Source organism: Salmo trutta, chromosome 14, assembly GCF_901001165.1.
Source record: "Salmo trutta chromosome 14, fSalTru1.1, whole genome shotgun sequence".
In the NCBI taxonomy this organism is placed as follows: Eukaryota; Metazoa; Chordata; class Actinopteri; order Salmoniformes; family Salmonidae; genus Salmo; species Salmo trutta.
In genome coordinates this window covers 54887323-54906429 of record NC_042970.1, presented here as the reverse complement: position 1 = coordinate 54906429, position 19107 = coordinate 54887323, and the positions used below count along the sequence as shown (strand labels likewise).

General features: G+C 40.2%; 1 protein-coding gene across 3 annotated transcripts in view; it reads left to right on the top strand.

Annotated features, from left to right (window-relative positions):
* Positions 1–19107, top strand: part of raly (RALY heterogeneous nuclear ribonucleoprotein) — a 154628-nt gene that overhangs the window by 106666 nt on the left and 28855 nt on the right. For all 3 annotated transcript variants that reach the window (XM_029776428.1, XM_029776427.1, XM_029776426.1), the window contains 5 exons: positions 808–855; positions 955–1027; positions 2755–2802; positions 7612–7769; positions 10192–10308. In XM_029776428.1, the coding sequence (XP_029632288.1) occupies positions 808–855; positions 955–1027; positions 2755–2802; positions 7612–7769; positions 10192–10308 (444 nt within the window). The remainder of the gene's footprint in view (positions 1–807; positions 856–954; positions 1028–2754; positions 2803–7611; positions 7770–10191; positions 10309–19107) is intronic.

The window sequence follows — 19107 nt, the reverse complement described above, 5'->3', positions numbered from 1 at the left end:
AGGACTGACCACCCATGAGATAGAAAATATAGTTTCAACCATTTTTTAAGGCTATAAAGTGTTTGTTCACAATTATTTTGTTTACAAACAAACTGATAAAACAAGCTTATTTTGGGTTCTGATAGGGTACAACAATTGAACTAAGTTCATAAGGCATTTCTAAGTTATATTCTTCAAGAATCAATAGCTATACACTGAGTGTACAAAACATTAGGAACACCATCTGAATATTGAGTTGTACCCCCTTTTGCCCTCAGAACAGTTGTCGGGGCATCCTTGTCGAAAGCATTCCACAGGGATGCTGGCCAATGTTGACTCCAATGCTTCCCAAAGTTGTGAAACTGTTGAGCATGAAAAACCCAGCAGCGTTGCAGTTCTTGACACACTCCCACCGGTGTGCCTGGCACCTACTACCATACCCCATTCAAAGGCACTTCAATATTTTGTCTTGCCCATTCAAATGTATGACACACATACGCAATCCGTGTCTCAATTGACTCAAGGCTTAAAAATCCTTCTTTAACCTGTCTCCTCTCCTTCATCTACACTGATTGAATCGGATTTAATTAACAGGTGAAATCAATAAGTGATCATAGCTTTGACCTAGATTCACCTGAAAGAGCATGTGTAGTACACTCAGTGTACTGTATGAATTTAAAAGTCCCAAAATTGGTGTAACAATCGCAGATTGCCCCTTTAATAACAGATGATAAGGGTGATGTTGATACAATTGATAATTGAGAGACTCATTTTGTCTCGATCCATCTGCTTTTCTCTGTAACACCCCTTCTCTCCACTCCTCCTCAGACATCAACATGGCGGGGGAGCCCATGCCCAACAGACCCAGAGGGCAAGGTTGATATTGATGATTGAGAGACTCCTGTGACACTTTCCCCTTTTTACTACATTTTTCTAAATTTCTCTGTAACATTCTCCCTCTCCGTTTTTCCTCAGACATCAACATGGCGGGGGAACCCAAGCCCAACAGACCCAAAGGCCTGAAGAGGTCTGCCGCTGCTCTCTACAGGTACTCCATAGGGAGTAAAGCTTCGTGAAAGGGAAGGGGCAAGAATAAGGGTTCAATCTCAATTGTCTTAATACAGTAATTGCTGATAATTCCTTTACTCATTCCTATCCTTCAACATCACTGATCTGATAGAACCGGACAGTGGGCTTTTTGACATACAGCTCTGACCTGTCTTTTTCTGAGACCGGGGCATACGATGGAGAGGAATTTTAAGAAATTAGGAGACTATTGATGCTAATTGTCAATCCAGAACGTTATGTTGTTTAATTATATATATACATAAATATACATTACTGTTCAAAAGTTTGGGGTCACTTAGAAATGTCCTTGTTTTTTAAAGAAAAGCACATTTTTTTGTCCATTAAAATAACATCAAATTGATCAGAAATACAGTGTAGACATTGTTAATGTTGTAAATGTCTATTGTAGCTGGAAATTGCAGATTTTGTATGGAAAATCTACATAGGCGTACAGAGGCCCATTATCAGCAACCATCACTCTTGTGTTCCAATGGCACGCTGTGTTAGCTAATCCAAGTTTATCATCTTAAAAGGCTAATTGATCATTAGAAAACCCTTTTGCAATTATGTTAGCCCAGCTGAAAACTGATTAAGAAGCAATACAACTGGCCTTCCTTAGACTAGTTGAGTATCTGGAGCGTCAGCATTTGTGGGTTCAATTATAGGCTCAAAATGGGCAGAAACAAAGGACTTTCTTCTGAAACTCGTCAGTCTATTCTTGTTCTGAGAAATGAAGGCTATTCCATGCGAGAAATTGCCAAGAAACTGAAGATCTCGTACAACGCTGTGTACTACTCCCTTCACAGAATAGCACAAACTGGCTCTAACCAGAATAGAAATAGAAAGAGGAGTGGGAGGCCCCGGTGCCCAACTGAGCAAGAGGACAAGTACATTCGAGTGTCTAGTTTGAGAAACAGGTGCCTCACAAGTCCTCAACTGGCAGCTTCATTAAATAGTACCCGCAAAACACCAGTCTCAACGTCAATAGTGAAGAGGCGACTCCGGGATGCAGGCCTTCTAGGCAGAATTGCAAAGAAAAAGCCATATCTCAGACTGGCCAATAAAAATAAAAGATTAAGATGGGCAAAAGAACACAGACACTGGACAGAGGAACTTAGAGATATACACAATGTTTATATATTTATTTTACCCAAAAATATATCCCCTTTTGATTACTCAAACATTGTTTCTGTAGGGCCTGGCTACCCTCTTGCTCAGTTGTGCACCGGGGCCTCCAACTCCTCTTTCTATTCTGATTAAAGCCAGGTTGCGCTGTTTCTAAAGAAGGCCAGTTGTATTGCTTCTTTAAACAGAACAACAGTTTTAAGCTGTGCTAACATAATTGCAAAAGGGTTTTCTAGTGATCAATTATCCTTTTAAAATTATGAACTTGGATTAGCTAACACAACGTGCTATTGGAACACAGGAGTGATGGTTGCTGATAATGGGCCTCTGTTCGCCTATGTAGATATTCCATAAAAAAAATCTGTCGTTTCCAGCTACAATAGTAATTTACAATATTAACAAAGTCTACACTGTATTTCTGATCAATATGATGTTATTTTTATGGACAAAAAATGTGCCTTTTCTTTAAAAAACAAGGACATTTCTAAGTGACCCCAAACTTTTGAACGGCAGTGTATATATATATATATATATATATATATATATATATATATATATATATGTTGTTTTTTTATCTTTCAGTGGGTACGACTTTGATTATCACTACTACAGAAATGAATTATATGGCAGGTGAGTGGATTACACCAGAGCATTTCCATCTAAAAATACCCATGAGCACTAACATGTGAAATTCATAGGAGCACATCAGATTTGGTGTCAAATAAAACTAAGAGAAATGAAGGCATAAATCTTTCCACCATTTTCCATCCCAAAAAAATGGAATAAGCAAAGGCTTAGATTTCTGGTCAAACAGATGGAAAAGGGGTCTTAGAAAACAATTAGCAGAAAAGGTATTAAACCTCTCAACTAATATCAACATTTATATTTAGTTTGCGGAAAATATTTGATTTCTGTAAGTTTAAGAAATATTGCCTAGCATCTTGTCATTCTGTTACCAAAACCCCACATACAGTAAGTATTCACATCCCTGAGTCAATACTTTGTAGAAGCACCTTTGGCAGCGATTACAACTGTGAGTCTTTCTGGATAAGTTTCCACACTTGGAATGTGCAACATTTCATTGCGAGACATCCATTTAGGTCTTGCCATAGATTTTCAAGTAGATTTAATTCAAAACTGTAACTCGGCCACTCAGGAACATTCCATGTCTTCTTGGTAAGCAAATACAGTGTAGATTTGGTCTTGTGTTTTAGGCTATTGTCCTGCTGAAAGATGAATTCATCTCCCAGTGTCTGGTGGAAAGCAGACTGAACTAGGTTTTCCTCTAGGATTTAGCCTGCGCTTAGCTCCATTGTTTTGGTTTATTTGCACAGGCTTCCTTCTTTTCACTCTGTCAATTAGGTTAGTATTGTGGAGGAACTGCAATGTTGTTGATCCATCCTCAGATCTCAAATCACCGCTATTTAACTGTTTTAAAGTCACCATTGGCCTCATGGTGAAAACCCTGAGTGGTTTCCTTCCTCCCCGGAAACTGAGTTAGGAAGGACACCTGTATCTTTTTAGTGACTGATACATCATCCAAAGTGTAATTAATAACCACCCTGCTCAAAGGCATATTCAATGTATGCTTTTTTTATTTTTACCCATCTACCAATAGGTGCCCTTCTTTACAAGGGCATTGGAAAACCTCCCTGGTCTTTGTGGTTGAATCTTCGGTTGAAATTCACTGCTCGACTGAGGGACCTTACAGATAATTGTATGTGTGGGGTACAGAGATGAGATAGTCATTCAACAGAGTGAGTCCATGCAACTTATTATGTGACTTGTTAAGCAACATTTTACTCCTGAACTTTTTTTTTATTGAACCTTTGTTTAACTAGGCAAGTCAGTTAAGAACAAATTCTTATTTACAATTACGGCCTACCCCGGCCAAACCCTGACGACGCTGAGCCAATTGTGCGCCGGCCTACGGGACTCCCAATCACGGCCGGATGTGATACAGCCTGGATTCAAACCAGGGACTGTAGTGACGCCTCTTGCACTGAGATGCAGTGCCTTAGACCGCTGCACCACTCGGGAACTTATTTAGGCTTGCCATGACAAAGGGGTTGAATACTTAATTTGTAAAATGTTCGAGAAAAAACATCATTCCACTTTGACATTATGGGGTATTGTGTGTAGGCCTGTGATTAAAAAAAAATTGAATCCATTTTAAGTTCAGGCTGTAACACAACAAAATGTTTAAAACGTCAAGGGGACTGAATACTTTCTGAAGGCACTGTATTCAAGAATCTTTGGAAAACGTGGTCATAAAAACTGGGGGAGATTCTGTTAGTCATTCTGTTACTAAACTTTACAGCTGCACTGTTCTTCGAATAAATATGTTGTTGCAAAATGTTCTGTGGAAATTGTTAAAAGTAGTCCTTGTGTATAGATTTGTATGGTTTGTTTAATTTTGCAATCAATGGTTTTTGTTTGGCATACTTTTAAAGTGAAGAATCTGTGTCTCAGAGTCATTCTGTTACTGTGGAATTGCCCACCTGTTATACATTTAAGTCATTTAGCAGATGCTCTTATCCAGAGCGACTTACAAATTGGTGCATTCACCTTATGATATCCAGTGAAGCAACCACTTTACAATAGTACATCTATATCTTTATACATTTACATTTAAGTCATTTAGCAGACGCTCTTATCCAGAGCGACTTACAAATTGGTGCATTCACCTTATGATATCCAGTGAAACAACCACTTTACAATAGTACATCTATATCTTTACCCTTTCAGTATAACTCTACTTAGCACATCATCAAGCAAATGAGGTAGAAAGCAGAATTTTGCAATTTGCGAACATTCACAGTAAATTAAATAAAGAGCGAAATTGTTTTGCAATCTCCCAAAAGCTCAATCACTGATGGCATTATAAAGCAGTCATACAGAGGGTGCAAACCATTAATGTAATTGATCAAAGACTGTAATCTCTATATTTACTATCCAGAGACTTTTTTTCCTGAGAAGTGAGAGATGTTTGTGCCTTTTGTTCTCCACTCATCATCACTGGAAGGTCTCCAAACTCGTTCCCATAAAGAAAGCTCAACCAGCTTTTATATCCAGCTTTAGTTTCACAAGATGGCCTTTGCCAAGCAAACTTTGGCAGTGTCTTTCCCCATCTCTTGGCCGCCCCTGTTTCAGTGGCTATAGAAGCCCCGCTGGTGCTCTCCGCTGGATGCCCATGTTTGCAGATGTCTGAACATAATATCCAGATGAGGAACACATTTCAGCCATCCAGAGGAGTTTATTTATACCCTCTCTGTGATGTCCAATACAGAGTTACGGCTGTCAGAGGCTGCCTTTGACTGGGATCAATATATTACAGAGATACACCCAATAATTTAATCGCCCTTCTGCTTTCAAGTGATCTCCAAAACCCCCAGTCTTCGGGGAGCTGCTGACGTAACCGGCGAACCTGCTCTCCGTCTGGACTGCAGATATCGCTTTGAAGCAGAGGTGATAGCCTATTACTTCAATCACAACACACCAGATAGAAACTTTTTTTCCTCAAAATCCTTGCTTATCTAAATCTTTACAGAGGTTTATTTTTCACTGCGCAATGGACTCACATACCCTTAAAGGCAATATACAGTTAACTCCCAAAATGAAGGAAACACTAACATAACATGTGTTAATATGGTGTTGGGCCACCACAAGCTGCCAGAACAGCTTCAATGCACCTTGGCATAGATTCTACAAGTGTTTGGAACTCTATTGGAGGGATGCAATCATACAGGGATGCAGTCATAGAGACCATTCATCAAAAAAACTAAATATAGAATTTCTTGTGGAAGGTGGTGGAAAAGGGTGTCTCAGGCGCTGCTCCAGAATATCTCATAAGTGTTCAATTGGGTTGAAGTCTGGTGACTGACACACAAAACACACACACACACACCATTCCCCTTCTTTGAGACGCCTCTTTCAAAGTCACTGAGATCTTTTCTTCTAGCCACGGTAGCCAAAATAACAGGAAACTGGGAATATTCATACATGATTGGATGTTAATTGCTTAATTAACTCAGGAACCAAATCTGTGTGTGGAAGCACCTTCTTTCAATATACACTAAACAAAAATATAAACGAAACATGCAACAATTTTTTAGATTTTACTGAGTTACAGTTCATATAAGGAAATCACTCAGTTGAAAGAAATTCATTAGGCCCTAATCTATGGATTTCACATGACTGGGAATACAGATATGCATCTGTAGGTCACAGACACCTGTAAAAAAAATCTGTCAGTATTTGGTGTGACCACCATTTGCCTCATGCAGCGTGACACATCTCCTTCGCATCGAGTTGATAAGGCTGTTGATTGTGGCCTGTGGAATGTTGTCCCACTCCTCTTCAATGGCTGTACGAAGTTATTGAATATTTGCATGAACTGAAACACGCTGTCGTACACGTTGATCCAGAGCATCCCAAAGTTTCCAGGAATTGTGTATAGATCCTTGCGACATGGGGCAGTGCTTTTTCATGCTGAAACATAAGGGGATAGCGGCAAATGAACGGCATGATAATGGGCTTCAGGATCTTGTCATGGTATCACTTTGCATTCAAACTGAAATCGATAAAATGCAATTGTGTTCGCTGTCCATAGCGTATGCCGCTCATACCATAACCCCACCGCCACCATGGGGCACTCTGTTCACAATGCTGACATCAGCAAACCGCTTGCCCACATGACACCATACACGTGGTCTGCGGTTGTAAGGCCGGTTGGATGTACTGCCAAATTCTATAAAACGCGTTGGAGGAGGCTTATGGTAGAGAAATTAACATTGCATTCTCTGGTAACAGCTCTGGTGGACATTCCTGCAGTCAGCATGCCAATTGCACACTCCCTCAACACTTCAGACATCTGTGGCAGAGTGGCCTTCTATTGTCCCCCCAGCACAAGGTGCACCTGTGAAATGATCATGCTGTTTAATGTGCTTCTTGATATGTCACACCTGTCAGGTGGCTGAATTATCTTTGCAAATGAGAAATGCTCACTAACAGGGATGTTAATACATTTGTGCCGAAAATTTGAGAAATAAGCTTACTGTGCATATGGAACATTTCTGTGATCTTTCATTTCAGCTCATGAAACATTGGACCAACACTTTACATGTTGCGTTTCATATTTTTGTTCAGTGTATTTTGTATGCCTCATTTACTCAAGTGTTTCCTTAATTTTGGCAGTTACCTGTAGTTCTCTCAAACTCCATAAAATGTATTCACCACTCTGTCCATGGTACTGTACAGTAGAATAGCTACAGTTGACCCTTTCAATGTTTCAGGCATGTCAAAATCTTTTTAAGACCTTTTACCACTCAACTGTCATAACTCAATACAGAAATGTACATTTTAAATGTATCAATATCCTTCCACCAAATGCTTTGTTAATTAATGATTAGTGTCCCCCATCTCGCTTTCCCTCTGTAGGCTGTTTGAGTACAGGGGCAGAGTGTCGCCAGTGCCTCGAGTGGTGCCAGTTAAGCGGCCTCGCATGGCCATGCCCCTGGTGCGCCGGGTCAAGTCTTTGCCCGTCAAGCTGTTGGCACGCGCTTCAGTCCTCCCCGGCAGCACCATCAAGCAGAAGTGTGAGTTTCCGCAGGCACTCTATACAATTTATCCCAAAAAGTTTGAGACGTCTTCGAGACAAAGCTTTGATCTGAATTGGCTGGGTTGAACATGAGCAACTCTAAAGCCATCTCGTTTCATCTAGAATAATGTTATATCTGCTTTAAAACAGTCAATTCTAAGATTAAATAATGGATTTCATTTTGTCGGGACAAATTATTGTTATTGTTTTGAGTAATAACCTTTTCCAGTGTTGTTACTATATATACAGCAATCTTCTCTTGATTCACATGCTATTATGTTGCAATGAATGTCAGAGTGAATGTCTCTTAAAGGCCCAGTGCCATCAAAACATTTTTTCCTGTTTTTTATATACTGCTCAAAAATAAAGGGAACACTTAAACAACACAATGTAACACCAAGTCAATCACACTTCTGTGAAATCAAACTGTCCACTTAGGAAGCAACACTGATTGACAATACATTTCACATGCTGTTGTGCAAATGGAATAGACAACAGGTGGAAACTATAGGCGAGACACCCCCAATAAAGGAGTGGTTCTGCAGGTGGAGACCACAGACCACTTCTCAGTTCCTATGCTTCCTGGCTGATGTTTTGGTCACTTTTGAATTCTGGCGGTGCTTTCACTCTAGTGGTAGCATGAGACGGAGTCTACAACCCACACAAGTGGCTCAGGTAGTGCAGCTCATCCAGGATGGCACATCAATGCGAGCTGTGGCAAGAAGGTTTGCTGTGTCTGTCAGCGTAGTGTCCAGAGCATGGAGGCGCTACCAGGAGACAGGCCAGTACATCAGGAGACGTGGAGGAGGCCGTAGGAGGGAAACAACCCAGCAGCAGGACCGCTACCTCCGCCTTTGTGCAAGGAGGAGCAGGAGGAGCACTGCCAGAGCCCTGCAAAATGACCTCCAGCAGGCCACAAATGTGCATGTGTCTGCTCAAACGGTCAGAAACAGAATCCATGAGGGTGGTATGAGGGCCCGACGTCCACAGGTGGGGGTTGTGCTTACAGCCCAACACCGTGCAGGACGTTTGGCATTTGCCAGAGAACACCAAGATTGGCAAATTCACCACTGGCGCCCTGTGCTCTTCACAGATGAAAGCAGGTTCACACTGAGCACGTGACAGACGTGACATAGTCTGGAGATGCCGTGGAGAACGTTCTGCTGCCTGCAACATCCTCCAGCATGACCGGTTTGGCGGTGGGTCAGTCATGGTGTGGGGTGGCATTTCTTTGGGGGGCTGCACAGCCCTCCATGTGCTCACCAGAGGTAGCCTGACTGCCATTAGGTACCGAGATGAGATCTTCAGACCCCTTGTGAGACCATATGCTGGTGCGGTTGGCCCTGGGTTCCTCCTAATGCAAGACAATGCTAGACCTCATGTGGCTGGAGTGTGTCAGCAGTTCCTGCAAGAGGAAGGCATTGATGCTATGGACTGGCCCGCCCGTTCCCCAGACCTGAATCCAATTGAGCACATCTGGGACATCATGTCTCGCTCCATCCACCAACGCCACGTTGCACCACAGACTGTCCAGGAGTTGGCGGATGCTTTAGTCCAGGTCTGGGAGGAGATCCCTCAGGAGACCATCCGCCACCTCATCAGGAGCATGCCCAGGCATTGTAGGGAGGTCATACAGGCACGTGGAGGCCACACACACTACTGAGCCTCATTTTGACTTGTTTTAAGGACATTACATCAAAGTTGGATCAGCCTGTAGTGTGGTTTTCCACTTTAATTTTGAGTGTGACTCCAAATCCAGACCTCCATGGGTTGATAAATTGGATTTCCATTGATTATTTTTGTGTGATTTTGTTGTCAGCACATTCAACTATGTAAAGAAAAAAGCATTTAATAAGATTATTTCTTTCATTCAGATCTAGGATGTGTTGTTTAAGTGTTCCCTTTATTTTTTTGAGCAGTGTATATATTTCCACACTATGAGGTTGGAATAACACTATGAAATTGTGATAATGATGATAATGCCCTTTTAGTAAAAGAGCTGTTTGAAAAGGCCGCCTGAAATTTCAGGCTGTTTTGGTGGGATGGAGTTTTGGCCTGCCTGGTGACATCCCCATTTGGTAAATTAGTGAATAGATTAATAAGAAAGAGAGTTCCAAACCTCTCTGCCAATAACAGCTTGTTTTCAGTTTTCCCCTCCTCACTCAGACCACTCCCAGACATTCTTAGCAAAATTTGTTGCTTGAGAAATTGTTCTTTACTTAGTAGCTATTTTTGTTTCTTTTTGACCATTTTAATTGAAAATAGTCACAGTAAGGTACTTCATTGTTACCCAGAAATTATTTGATATTGAGATGAAAATAGCTGCATTGGACCTTTAAACTTAAACACTTCTCTGCTGTCCCTTGCTCTCTCTCGCTCTCTCTCTCTCTCTCTGGTGTTTTCTGTTATGGTGGGCTCAGCGGTGAACTCCAACGAGCTACAGGATATCAAATCAGAGCTGACTCAGATCAAGTTCAACATTGATGCGCTGCTCGGCCGACTGGAAAGGATCACAGAGGACAAACACATCACTGCTGGTGAGTTCCATCTCCATCAGGCCACAAGAAAAATACAACTCTACAGCACACACCTCTACAGAGTACTCTTTCTCTATCAGGTGGAGTCAACCAAGGGTCGAAAATGTCTGTGTGAAAACCAGTGGTTGAAACCGGTTCAGGAAACAAAATCAGAACCACAAACGAAAGTGATCTATAATGTTCTAGAACAGAACCGTTATTTTGAAAGCATGAGAACTGGTTAAAAATGTTATTTTATGTTACCGGCATTTTTTTCCAGTCCCACAAAAAGCCCTCACTCTGTCACTCAGAAACATATTCCAGTGTCTGCCTGCCTGCCAGAAAATAAATTCCAGTGTGTGTGCCAGGGTTTCCGTCAGGAAAAAATGGTGCAAGACAACGTTACTAGGAAAATGAAAATGTATTGGACATTTGAGAAATTTTACAGACTTATGCATTCAGATCCAACCTTGCGCAGCCAGCGCCATCAATAAACAAGGGATATTGGCCAAATGAGCCAAATTTAATTGTCCTTACAGCCTGTGCTCTTCACACAATTCAAGTAAGTAACTCTTCCCACAATCAAAACAGTGGTGAGATTTCTCTCCTGTGTGTACTCGCTGGTGTATTTTAAGTTCTGATGAAGATTTGCAACGTATTCCACAGTCAGAGCAGCAGATATATTTCTTCCCTGTGGGTCTCTGCTGGTGTTTCTTGAGGTGATAGAATCTGGACAGACTCATCTTTGTAACTGTTTATTGGCTTCGATGTGTAGCATATGCTAAACGTTATAGCCTATCTGTATTTATTTTTTACTTTCCCAAAACAATAATTGTCCACCTCACAGTGTAGCTGTCGGAGATTTGATCACTAAATGCAACAGGGAATTGCATGCATAGGCCGATAGGCTTAGGAGTCCACTGTATGATATTAAAAATATATATTTACAGTGCCTTCAGAAAGTATTCACACCCCTTGACTTATTCCACATTTTGTTGTGTTACAGCCTGAATTCAAAATTGATTAAATATTTTTCTCATCCATCTACACACAATACCCCATAATGACAAAGTGAAGACATGTCTTTAGAAATGTTTACACATTTATTGAAAATTAAATGCAGAAATATCAATACTTTGTAGAGCACACTTGGCAGTGATTACAGCTGTGAGTCTTTCTGGGTAAGTCTAATGGCTTTCCACACCTGGATTGTGCAACATTTGCCCACTATTATTTTCAAAATGTTTCAAGCTCTGTCAAATTGGTTGTTGATCATTGCTAGACAACCATTTTCAGGTCTTGCCATAGATTTTCAAGTAGATTTAAGTCAAAACAGTAACTCGGCCACTCAAGAACATTCACAGTTTTCTTAGTAATCAACTCCAGTGTAGATTTGGCCTTCTGTTTTTGGTTATTGTCCTGATGAAAGGTGAATTAATCTCCCAGTGTCTGATGGAAAGCAGACAGAAGCAGGTTTATCTCTAGGAGTTTGCCTGTACTTAGTGCCATTCTGTTTCTTTTTTTATCCTGAAAACCTCCCCAGTCCTTAACGTTTACAAGCATACCCATAATATGATGCACCTACCACTATGCTTGAAAATATGGAGTGGTACTCAGTAATGTGTTGTATTGGATTTGCCCCAAACATAACACTTCTGTATTCAGGACAAAAAATATAATTGCTTTGCCACATTTCTTGCAGTATTATTTTAGTGCTTTGTTGCAAACAGGATGAATATTTTTATTCTGTATAGGTTTCCTTCTTTTCACTCTGTCAATTAGGTTAGTATTGTGGAGTAACTACAATGTTGTTGATCCATCCTCAGTTTTCTCCTATCACAGCCATTAAACTCTGTAACTGTAACTTAAAGTCACCATTGGCATCATTGTGAAATCCCTGAGCGGTTTCCTTCCTCTCCTTCAACTGAGTTAGGAAGGACCACTGTATCTTTGTAGTGACTGAGTGTATTGATACACCATCCAAAGTATAATTAATAATGTTGGTTCTGTTTTTCTGTGCTCCGTTTTATTTACTTAACAAGTAAGGAACACTCAAAATGTGCACTTATAAATCATAACAATTTTAATCAAAATACAGCTGTAGACAGAAGTCAAAGATCAAACATCACATATACAACTGATGTCTCTCATGAGTTCTGTCCCATAGGAAAAGTCCAAGTTGCTTTTATCATGCTTGTAGTCAACCCCCTGTGATGTCATTACCTGCTACTCCTCAGACCAAGCCCATGCATACACAGCTATACAAATGTGCAAGAGATGCAATAGTTCCAGTGTTTCTAAGGCCTCAGTAGTAAAAGCCCATTCCCCCAAGTTGATTTATAGAGGTATGTCTAACTAGCCTCTTATCTCTTCTAATCCCCTGCAGGGCTCTTTGTTTATCTTTGAAATGCATACTCACAGACCCCCCATTTCTTTATAATAGGCAGAGACTTAAAGACTGTGGAACAATTCTAAAACTTTACCATGAATATATATATTGTTAATCTGTAGTCTAGGACCCTATAAATGTAGAGGAGGAGGGGTCCCATAGCCCCTCCCCTTCTATTAATACAACATATTATAATCAATTATTGTAATACATCAAACATTTGGTGCAGCCCTATCATGACCCCAATTTGACCCCATCAATAACTTCAACATTGTTAAATGGGATATTCAATGTCTGCTTTTTTATTTTTACCCTTCTACCAATCGGTGCCCTCCTCAGCAAGGCATTGGAAAACCTCCCTGGTCTTTGTGGTTGAATCTGATTTTGAAATGTACTGCTCGACTGAGGGACCTTCAGATAATAGTACGTGTTTGGGTACAGAGATGAGGTAGTCATTCAAAAATCATGTTAAACACTATTATTGCACAAAATGAGTCCATACAACTTATTATGCGGCTTGTTATGCAAATATTTACTCATCAACTTATTTAGGCTTGCCATAACAAAGGGGTTGAATACTTATTTACTCAAGACGTTTCAGCTTTTCATTTTTGATTAACTTCTTTGGGATCTGGGGGCAGTATTGAGTAGTTTGGATGAATAAGGTGCCCAGAGTAAACTGCCTGCTACTCAGGCCCAGAAGCTAGGATATGCATATTATTAGTAGATGTGGATAGAAACCACTCTGAAGTTTCTAAAACTGTTTGAATTATGTCTGTGAGTATAACAGAACTCATATGGCAGGCAAAAACCTGAGAAAAATTCAACCCGGAAGTGGGAAATCTGAGGTTTGTAGTTTTTCAAGTGATTGCCTATCCAATATACAGTGTCTGTGGGGTCATATTGCACTTCCTACGGCTTCCACTAGATGTCAACAGTCTTTAGAACATTGTTTCAGGCTTCTACTGTGAATGGGGAGAGAATAAGAGCTATTGGAATCAGGTGTCTGGAAAATTGGCATGAGCTCAGTCATGCGTGCAGTCGTGAGAGCGAGCTGAGTCCCTTTTCATTTCTGAAGACAAAGGAATTGTCCAGTTGGAATATTATTGAAGATTTATGATAAAAACATCCTAAAGATTGATTCTATACATCGTTTGACATGTTTCTACGAACTGTAATGGAACTATTTAGACTTTTCGTCTGGACTAAACGTGCGCACTTTGTGAATTTGGAATGCTGGACTAAACGCGCAAACAAAATGGAGGTATTTGGACTTAAATATTAACTTTATCGAACAAAACAAACATTTATTGTGGAACTGGGATTCCTGGGAGTGCAATCCGATGAAGATCATCAAAGGTAAGTGAATATTTATAACGCTATTTATAACTTCTGTTGACTCCACAACATGGCGGGTATCTGTATGGCTTGTTTTTGTGTCTGAGCACTGTACTCAGATTATGGCATGGTGTGCTTTCGCCGTAAAGCTTTTTTGAAATCTGACACAGCGGTTGCATTAAGGAGAAGTGTATCTTTAATTCTATGTAAAACACTTGTATCTTATATCAACGTTTTTGATGAGTATTTCTGTAAATTGATGTGGCTCCCTGCAAAATCACTGGATGTTTTAGAGGCAAACATTACTGAACATAACACACCAATGTAAACTGAGATTTTTGGATATGAATATGAACTTTATCGAACAAAACATACATGTATTGTGTAACATGAAGTTCTGAGTGCCATCTGATGAAGATCATCAAAGGTTAGTGATTAATTTTATCTCTATTTCAACTTTTTGTGACTCCTCTCTTTGGCTGGAAAATGGCTGTATGTTTTCTTGTGATTAGGCGCTGACCTAACATAATCGCAAGGTATGCTTTCTCCGTAAAGCATTTTTGAAATCGGACACTGTGGTTGGATTAATGAGAAGTTCATTAATCCATAAATGGTGTATAATACTTGTATGTTTAAGGAATTTTAATTATGAGATTTTTGTTGTTTTGAATTTGGCGCCCTGCGATTTCACTGGCCGTTGGCGGGGTGGGACGCTAGCGTCCCATATATCCCAGAGAGGTTTTAATGTGTAAGAAATTTGAAATGCCAATTTTACTTTATGGGTATTGTGTGAAAGCCAGTGACCATACATCTCAAATTAATCAATTTTAAATTCAGGCTTTAACAAAATGTGGAAGAAGTCAAGGGGTGTGAATAATTTCTGGGGCTAGGCCTAAACTGCTCTTCTTCAGAGAGATGAGACATACATGCATTTCTTTATGTCACATAGGTACTGCGTCTGCTATACAGATAAAGGCGTACAGAAGGAGGCTAATTCGTTAATTTTGTATCATAATATTTGGTTTTAAGATAAATATTATATTGTTAGATTATAGGAGTAACTCTGGAAGGCCTAAAACATTGTTCCTCACCTCAAGTTCAAATGCCATAGTCAGTTGGAGAGCTGGTGCGTACTGCCCTCATATCACAGGCCTGCAGTAGGTAAAGCTTAATAATAGCCACACCTCACCAAACCTTACCAAAATTAAGTAAATCCATTGTTTATAGGGAAAATACCAGCAGGCTATTATATTATGGTAAACACAGCACTACAGTTGAAATTTAATTTGTATTTTTGAAGAACTGGTTTTCATTCATCAATAGGCTTCAATAATAACAATGATATACAATAATAATAACACAAATTATTATAAATACGAAAATAAATAAAAGTAACCTGCATTTGGCCCTGCCTGTCACAGGGGTCGTTGAATGGAGACCAAGACGCAGCGTGTATAGTGCTCATTCTGTTTCTTTAATGAATACACTTAAACAACAAAATAACAAAACGACCGCCAGGTACTCTAGACTAAACGGAAACAACTACCCACAAACCCCAAAGGAAAACAGGCTGCCTAAGAATGGCATCCAATCAGAGACAACGATAGACAGCTGCCTCTGATTGGAAACCATACCTGGCCACAACATAGAAAATGACAACATAGAATAAAACTCTAGACAACCCACATAGAAAACAGAAAACCCAAAACACATAGACAAAACACCTCCCTGTCATGCCCTGACCAATATACTAGGGAAAAATGACCTCATACCAGGGTCAGGACGTGACACTGCCAATGTTATTCTCATCTTCGTCCACTACAATATTAAAACTTTTCCACACGGAGGACATCCCTCTTGTAACCTTTTCACTGTAGGCAAATTCTTTTTTTTCTCTTCAATGAAAAAGGCCTCCGTCTTCGCATTCAACAGTAGCCTGGGCCAAGCTCTCTCTCTCTCTCTCTCTCTCACTCACACACGTGCACAAGGAGTGTGAGAATTTGGGGTGTCAACTATGATAGACAGCCTCTCCAGGAAAATTTGGCTAGCTACAATTTACTCCCCCTCAAAAGCATAGTCTAGTAAGTAGCCTACTGACTTTACAAGCATGATTCAGAAGTTAGGGAGAGAGATTTTTAATTAGAGGTAAATGGATTAACCTTTTCATTGCTAGTTAAGGATGCTATAGTTATCATGTTTCACATTGGATTTATTACCTACAAAAAGGTAAGACATGTTTTTATTTTAATTCTGGTGCTGCTCTGCAAAAAAAAAAGGAACTGAAAGGAATGATATAAAACCGTTAGTTTTGAACCGGTTCAGAACTTTATTTTGCTGGTCAGGACAGTGGAACGAAGGAAAAAAGCAATGGTTCTGTTCAGAACGAAACGATTGGAACATTTATTTAGGTTCCAACCCCTGGTGAAAACACCTTTAGAGGACAGAGAAAGTAGGGTAGAGAAAAACTCCCAACACTGAAAATGTTAGGTTTTCACAGACAAGTTTGAGTACAGTTCAATCAACCACAAAATAGGCCCAATATAAACTTTTAGATTTGCAGCCAAGCAAATCAGACCAATTAATAAATAATCTCAATTAGTCTAATAGTGCATTCAGATATCTTAAAAGGTCCAATTTAGCCATTTTTATTTCAATATCATAACTTCTAGGTAACAATTAAGTACCTTACTGTGATTGTTTTCAATTAAAATGGAAGAAAAACAACAGACAAAAATTGCTTGTTGGCAAAGAGCAATTTTTCACAAGCAAGAATTTAATTTGGACTGTCTGGGAGTAGTCTGAGTCGGGAGGGAAAGCAGAAAACTAGCTGTAATTAGCAGAGAGGTTTGGAACTCTCTTATTTATTAACTAATTTATCGCCTGGTGTTGTCACCAGGCAGGCCAAAACTCCATCCCACCAAAACAGGCTGAAATTTCAGGTGGTCTTTTCAAACAGCTCTTACACTAAAAGGGTATTTTCATAATTTTCACAATTTCACTATTTCTCCAGTAGGTTTCCTCAAGGAGAAAGCCTTCACTTCTATGTCAAAGATAATAAAACAAAAATACTATATTAAATATTACAGTAATGTCCACAAAATCACTACAGTAAATACTACAGTATACTGTAGTATATTACAGTCCACAAAACACTACAGTAAATACTACAGCATAATACCACTACACTACATGAATTACACTACATGAATTACAACTGTATATACTACAGTTCTTTTTTTTACTACAGCATTTATACTATAGTAACTGTAAATACTACATTCTGGGTTTCTGTCAGCTTTGGGAACTGCCGATCTGCAGTCAAGAACGTTCATCTCAACCCTTCCTGCCCTTCAGTCCCTTTACTTTTTGGCCCTGACGGAGACATGGATCACCCCAGAGAACACTGCTACTCCAGCTGCTCTTTCGTCATCTGACTATGTTTTCTCTCATAGTCCGAGACCATCTGGTCGTCACGGTGGTGACACATCTACTAATTTCTCCTAAATTGCGATTTTCTCTTTTCTCCCTCTCACCTGTCCATCTCCTCATTTTAATTCCATGCTGTCACTTGTCCACTCAAGCTTAACATCATTGTCATCTATCGACCACCAGGTGCCCTTGGAGAGTTCCTCAATGAGCTTGATAAGTTAATTTCCTAATGATGGCTCCCGCTCTTCGTACTTGGCGACTTCAACATCCCGACGTCTGCCTTCGATTAATTTCTTTACAACTTTCTCTTTCCCCTCCTTGCCTTTCTTACCCTTTCCCAATCCCCTCCAACTCACAAAGCAGGCAATACGCTTGAACTCCTCTTTACTAGAGTCTGCTCGCCACCTAATCTCTCTGGTCACTACTTTGTTTTCTTTTCTGTCTCCCTTTCCTCCAACCCTAACCACTCAACCCCTACACAGATGGTCATGCGCCATCACAATCTTCGCTCTTTCTCCCACTACTCTCTCCGCTTCTATCCTATCATCTCTCCCTTCTGCTAAATTCTTCTCCCTCCTGTCTCCTGATTCTGCCTCTTCAACCCTACTCTCCTCCCTTTCCGCACCCTATGACTCGCACTGTCCCCTTTCCTCCCGGCCAGCTCGACCCTCCCCTCCTGCTCTGTGGCTCTGTGGCTGCCCTCTCTGACAAGATCTTGTTCTTCTTGTCTCTGTTTATTGAAGACTGAGGATCTTTGCTGTAACGTGACACTTCCTACGGCTCCCATAGGCTCTCAGAGCCCGGGAAAAAACTGAATGATATCGAGGCAGCCCCAGGCTGAAACACATTTGCGCTTTTGGCAAGTGGCCGATCAGAGGACAATGGGCCTAGGCATGCGCACGAGTCGACCCCGTGCTTTATTTTCTTTCGTCTTTTTACCTAAACGCAGATTCCCGGTCGGAATATTATCGCTTTTTTATGAGAAAAATGGCATAAAAATTGATTTTAAACAGCGGTTAACATGCTTCGAAGTACGGTAATGGAATATTTAGAATTTTTTTCTCACGAAATGCGTCGTGCTCGTCACCCTTATGTACCCTTTCGGATAGTGTCTTGAACGCACGAAAAAAACGCCGCTGTTTGGATATAACTATGGATTATTTGGGACCAAACCATCATTTGTTATTGAAGTAGAAGTCCTGGGAGTGCATTCTGATGAAGAACACCAAAGGTAATCAAACTTTTCTAATAGTAAATCGGAGTTTGGTGAAGGCTAAACTTGCTGGGTGTCTAAATAGCTAGCCCTGTGATGCCGGGCTATCTACTTAGAATATTGCAAAATGTGCTTTCACCAAAAAGCTATTTTAAAATCGGACATATCGTGTGCATAGAGGAGTTCTGTATCTATAATTCTTAAAATAATTGTTATGCTTTTTGTGAACGTTTATCGTGAGTAATTTAGTAAATTGTTAGTAAATTCACCGGAAGTTTGCGGTGGGTATGCTAGTTCTGAACGTCACATGCTAATGTAAAAAGCTGCTTTTTGATATAAATATGAACTTGATTGAACAAAACATGCATGTATTGTATAACATAATGTCCTAGGTGTGTCATCTGATGAAGATCATCAAAGGTTAGTGCTGCATTTAGCTGTCTTCTGGGTT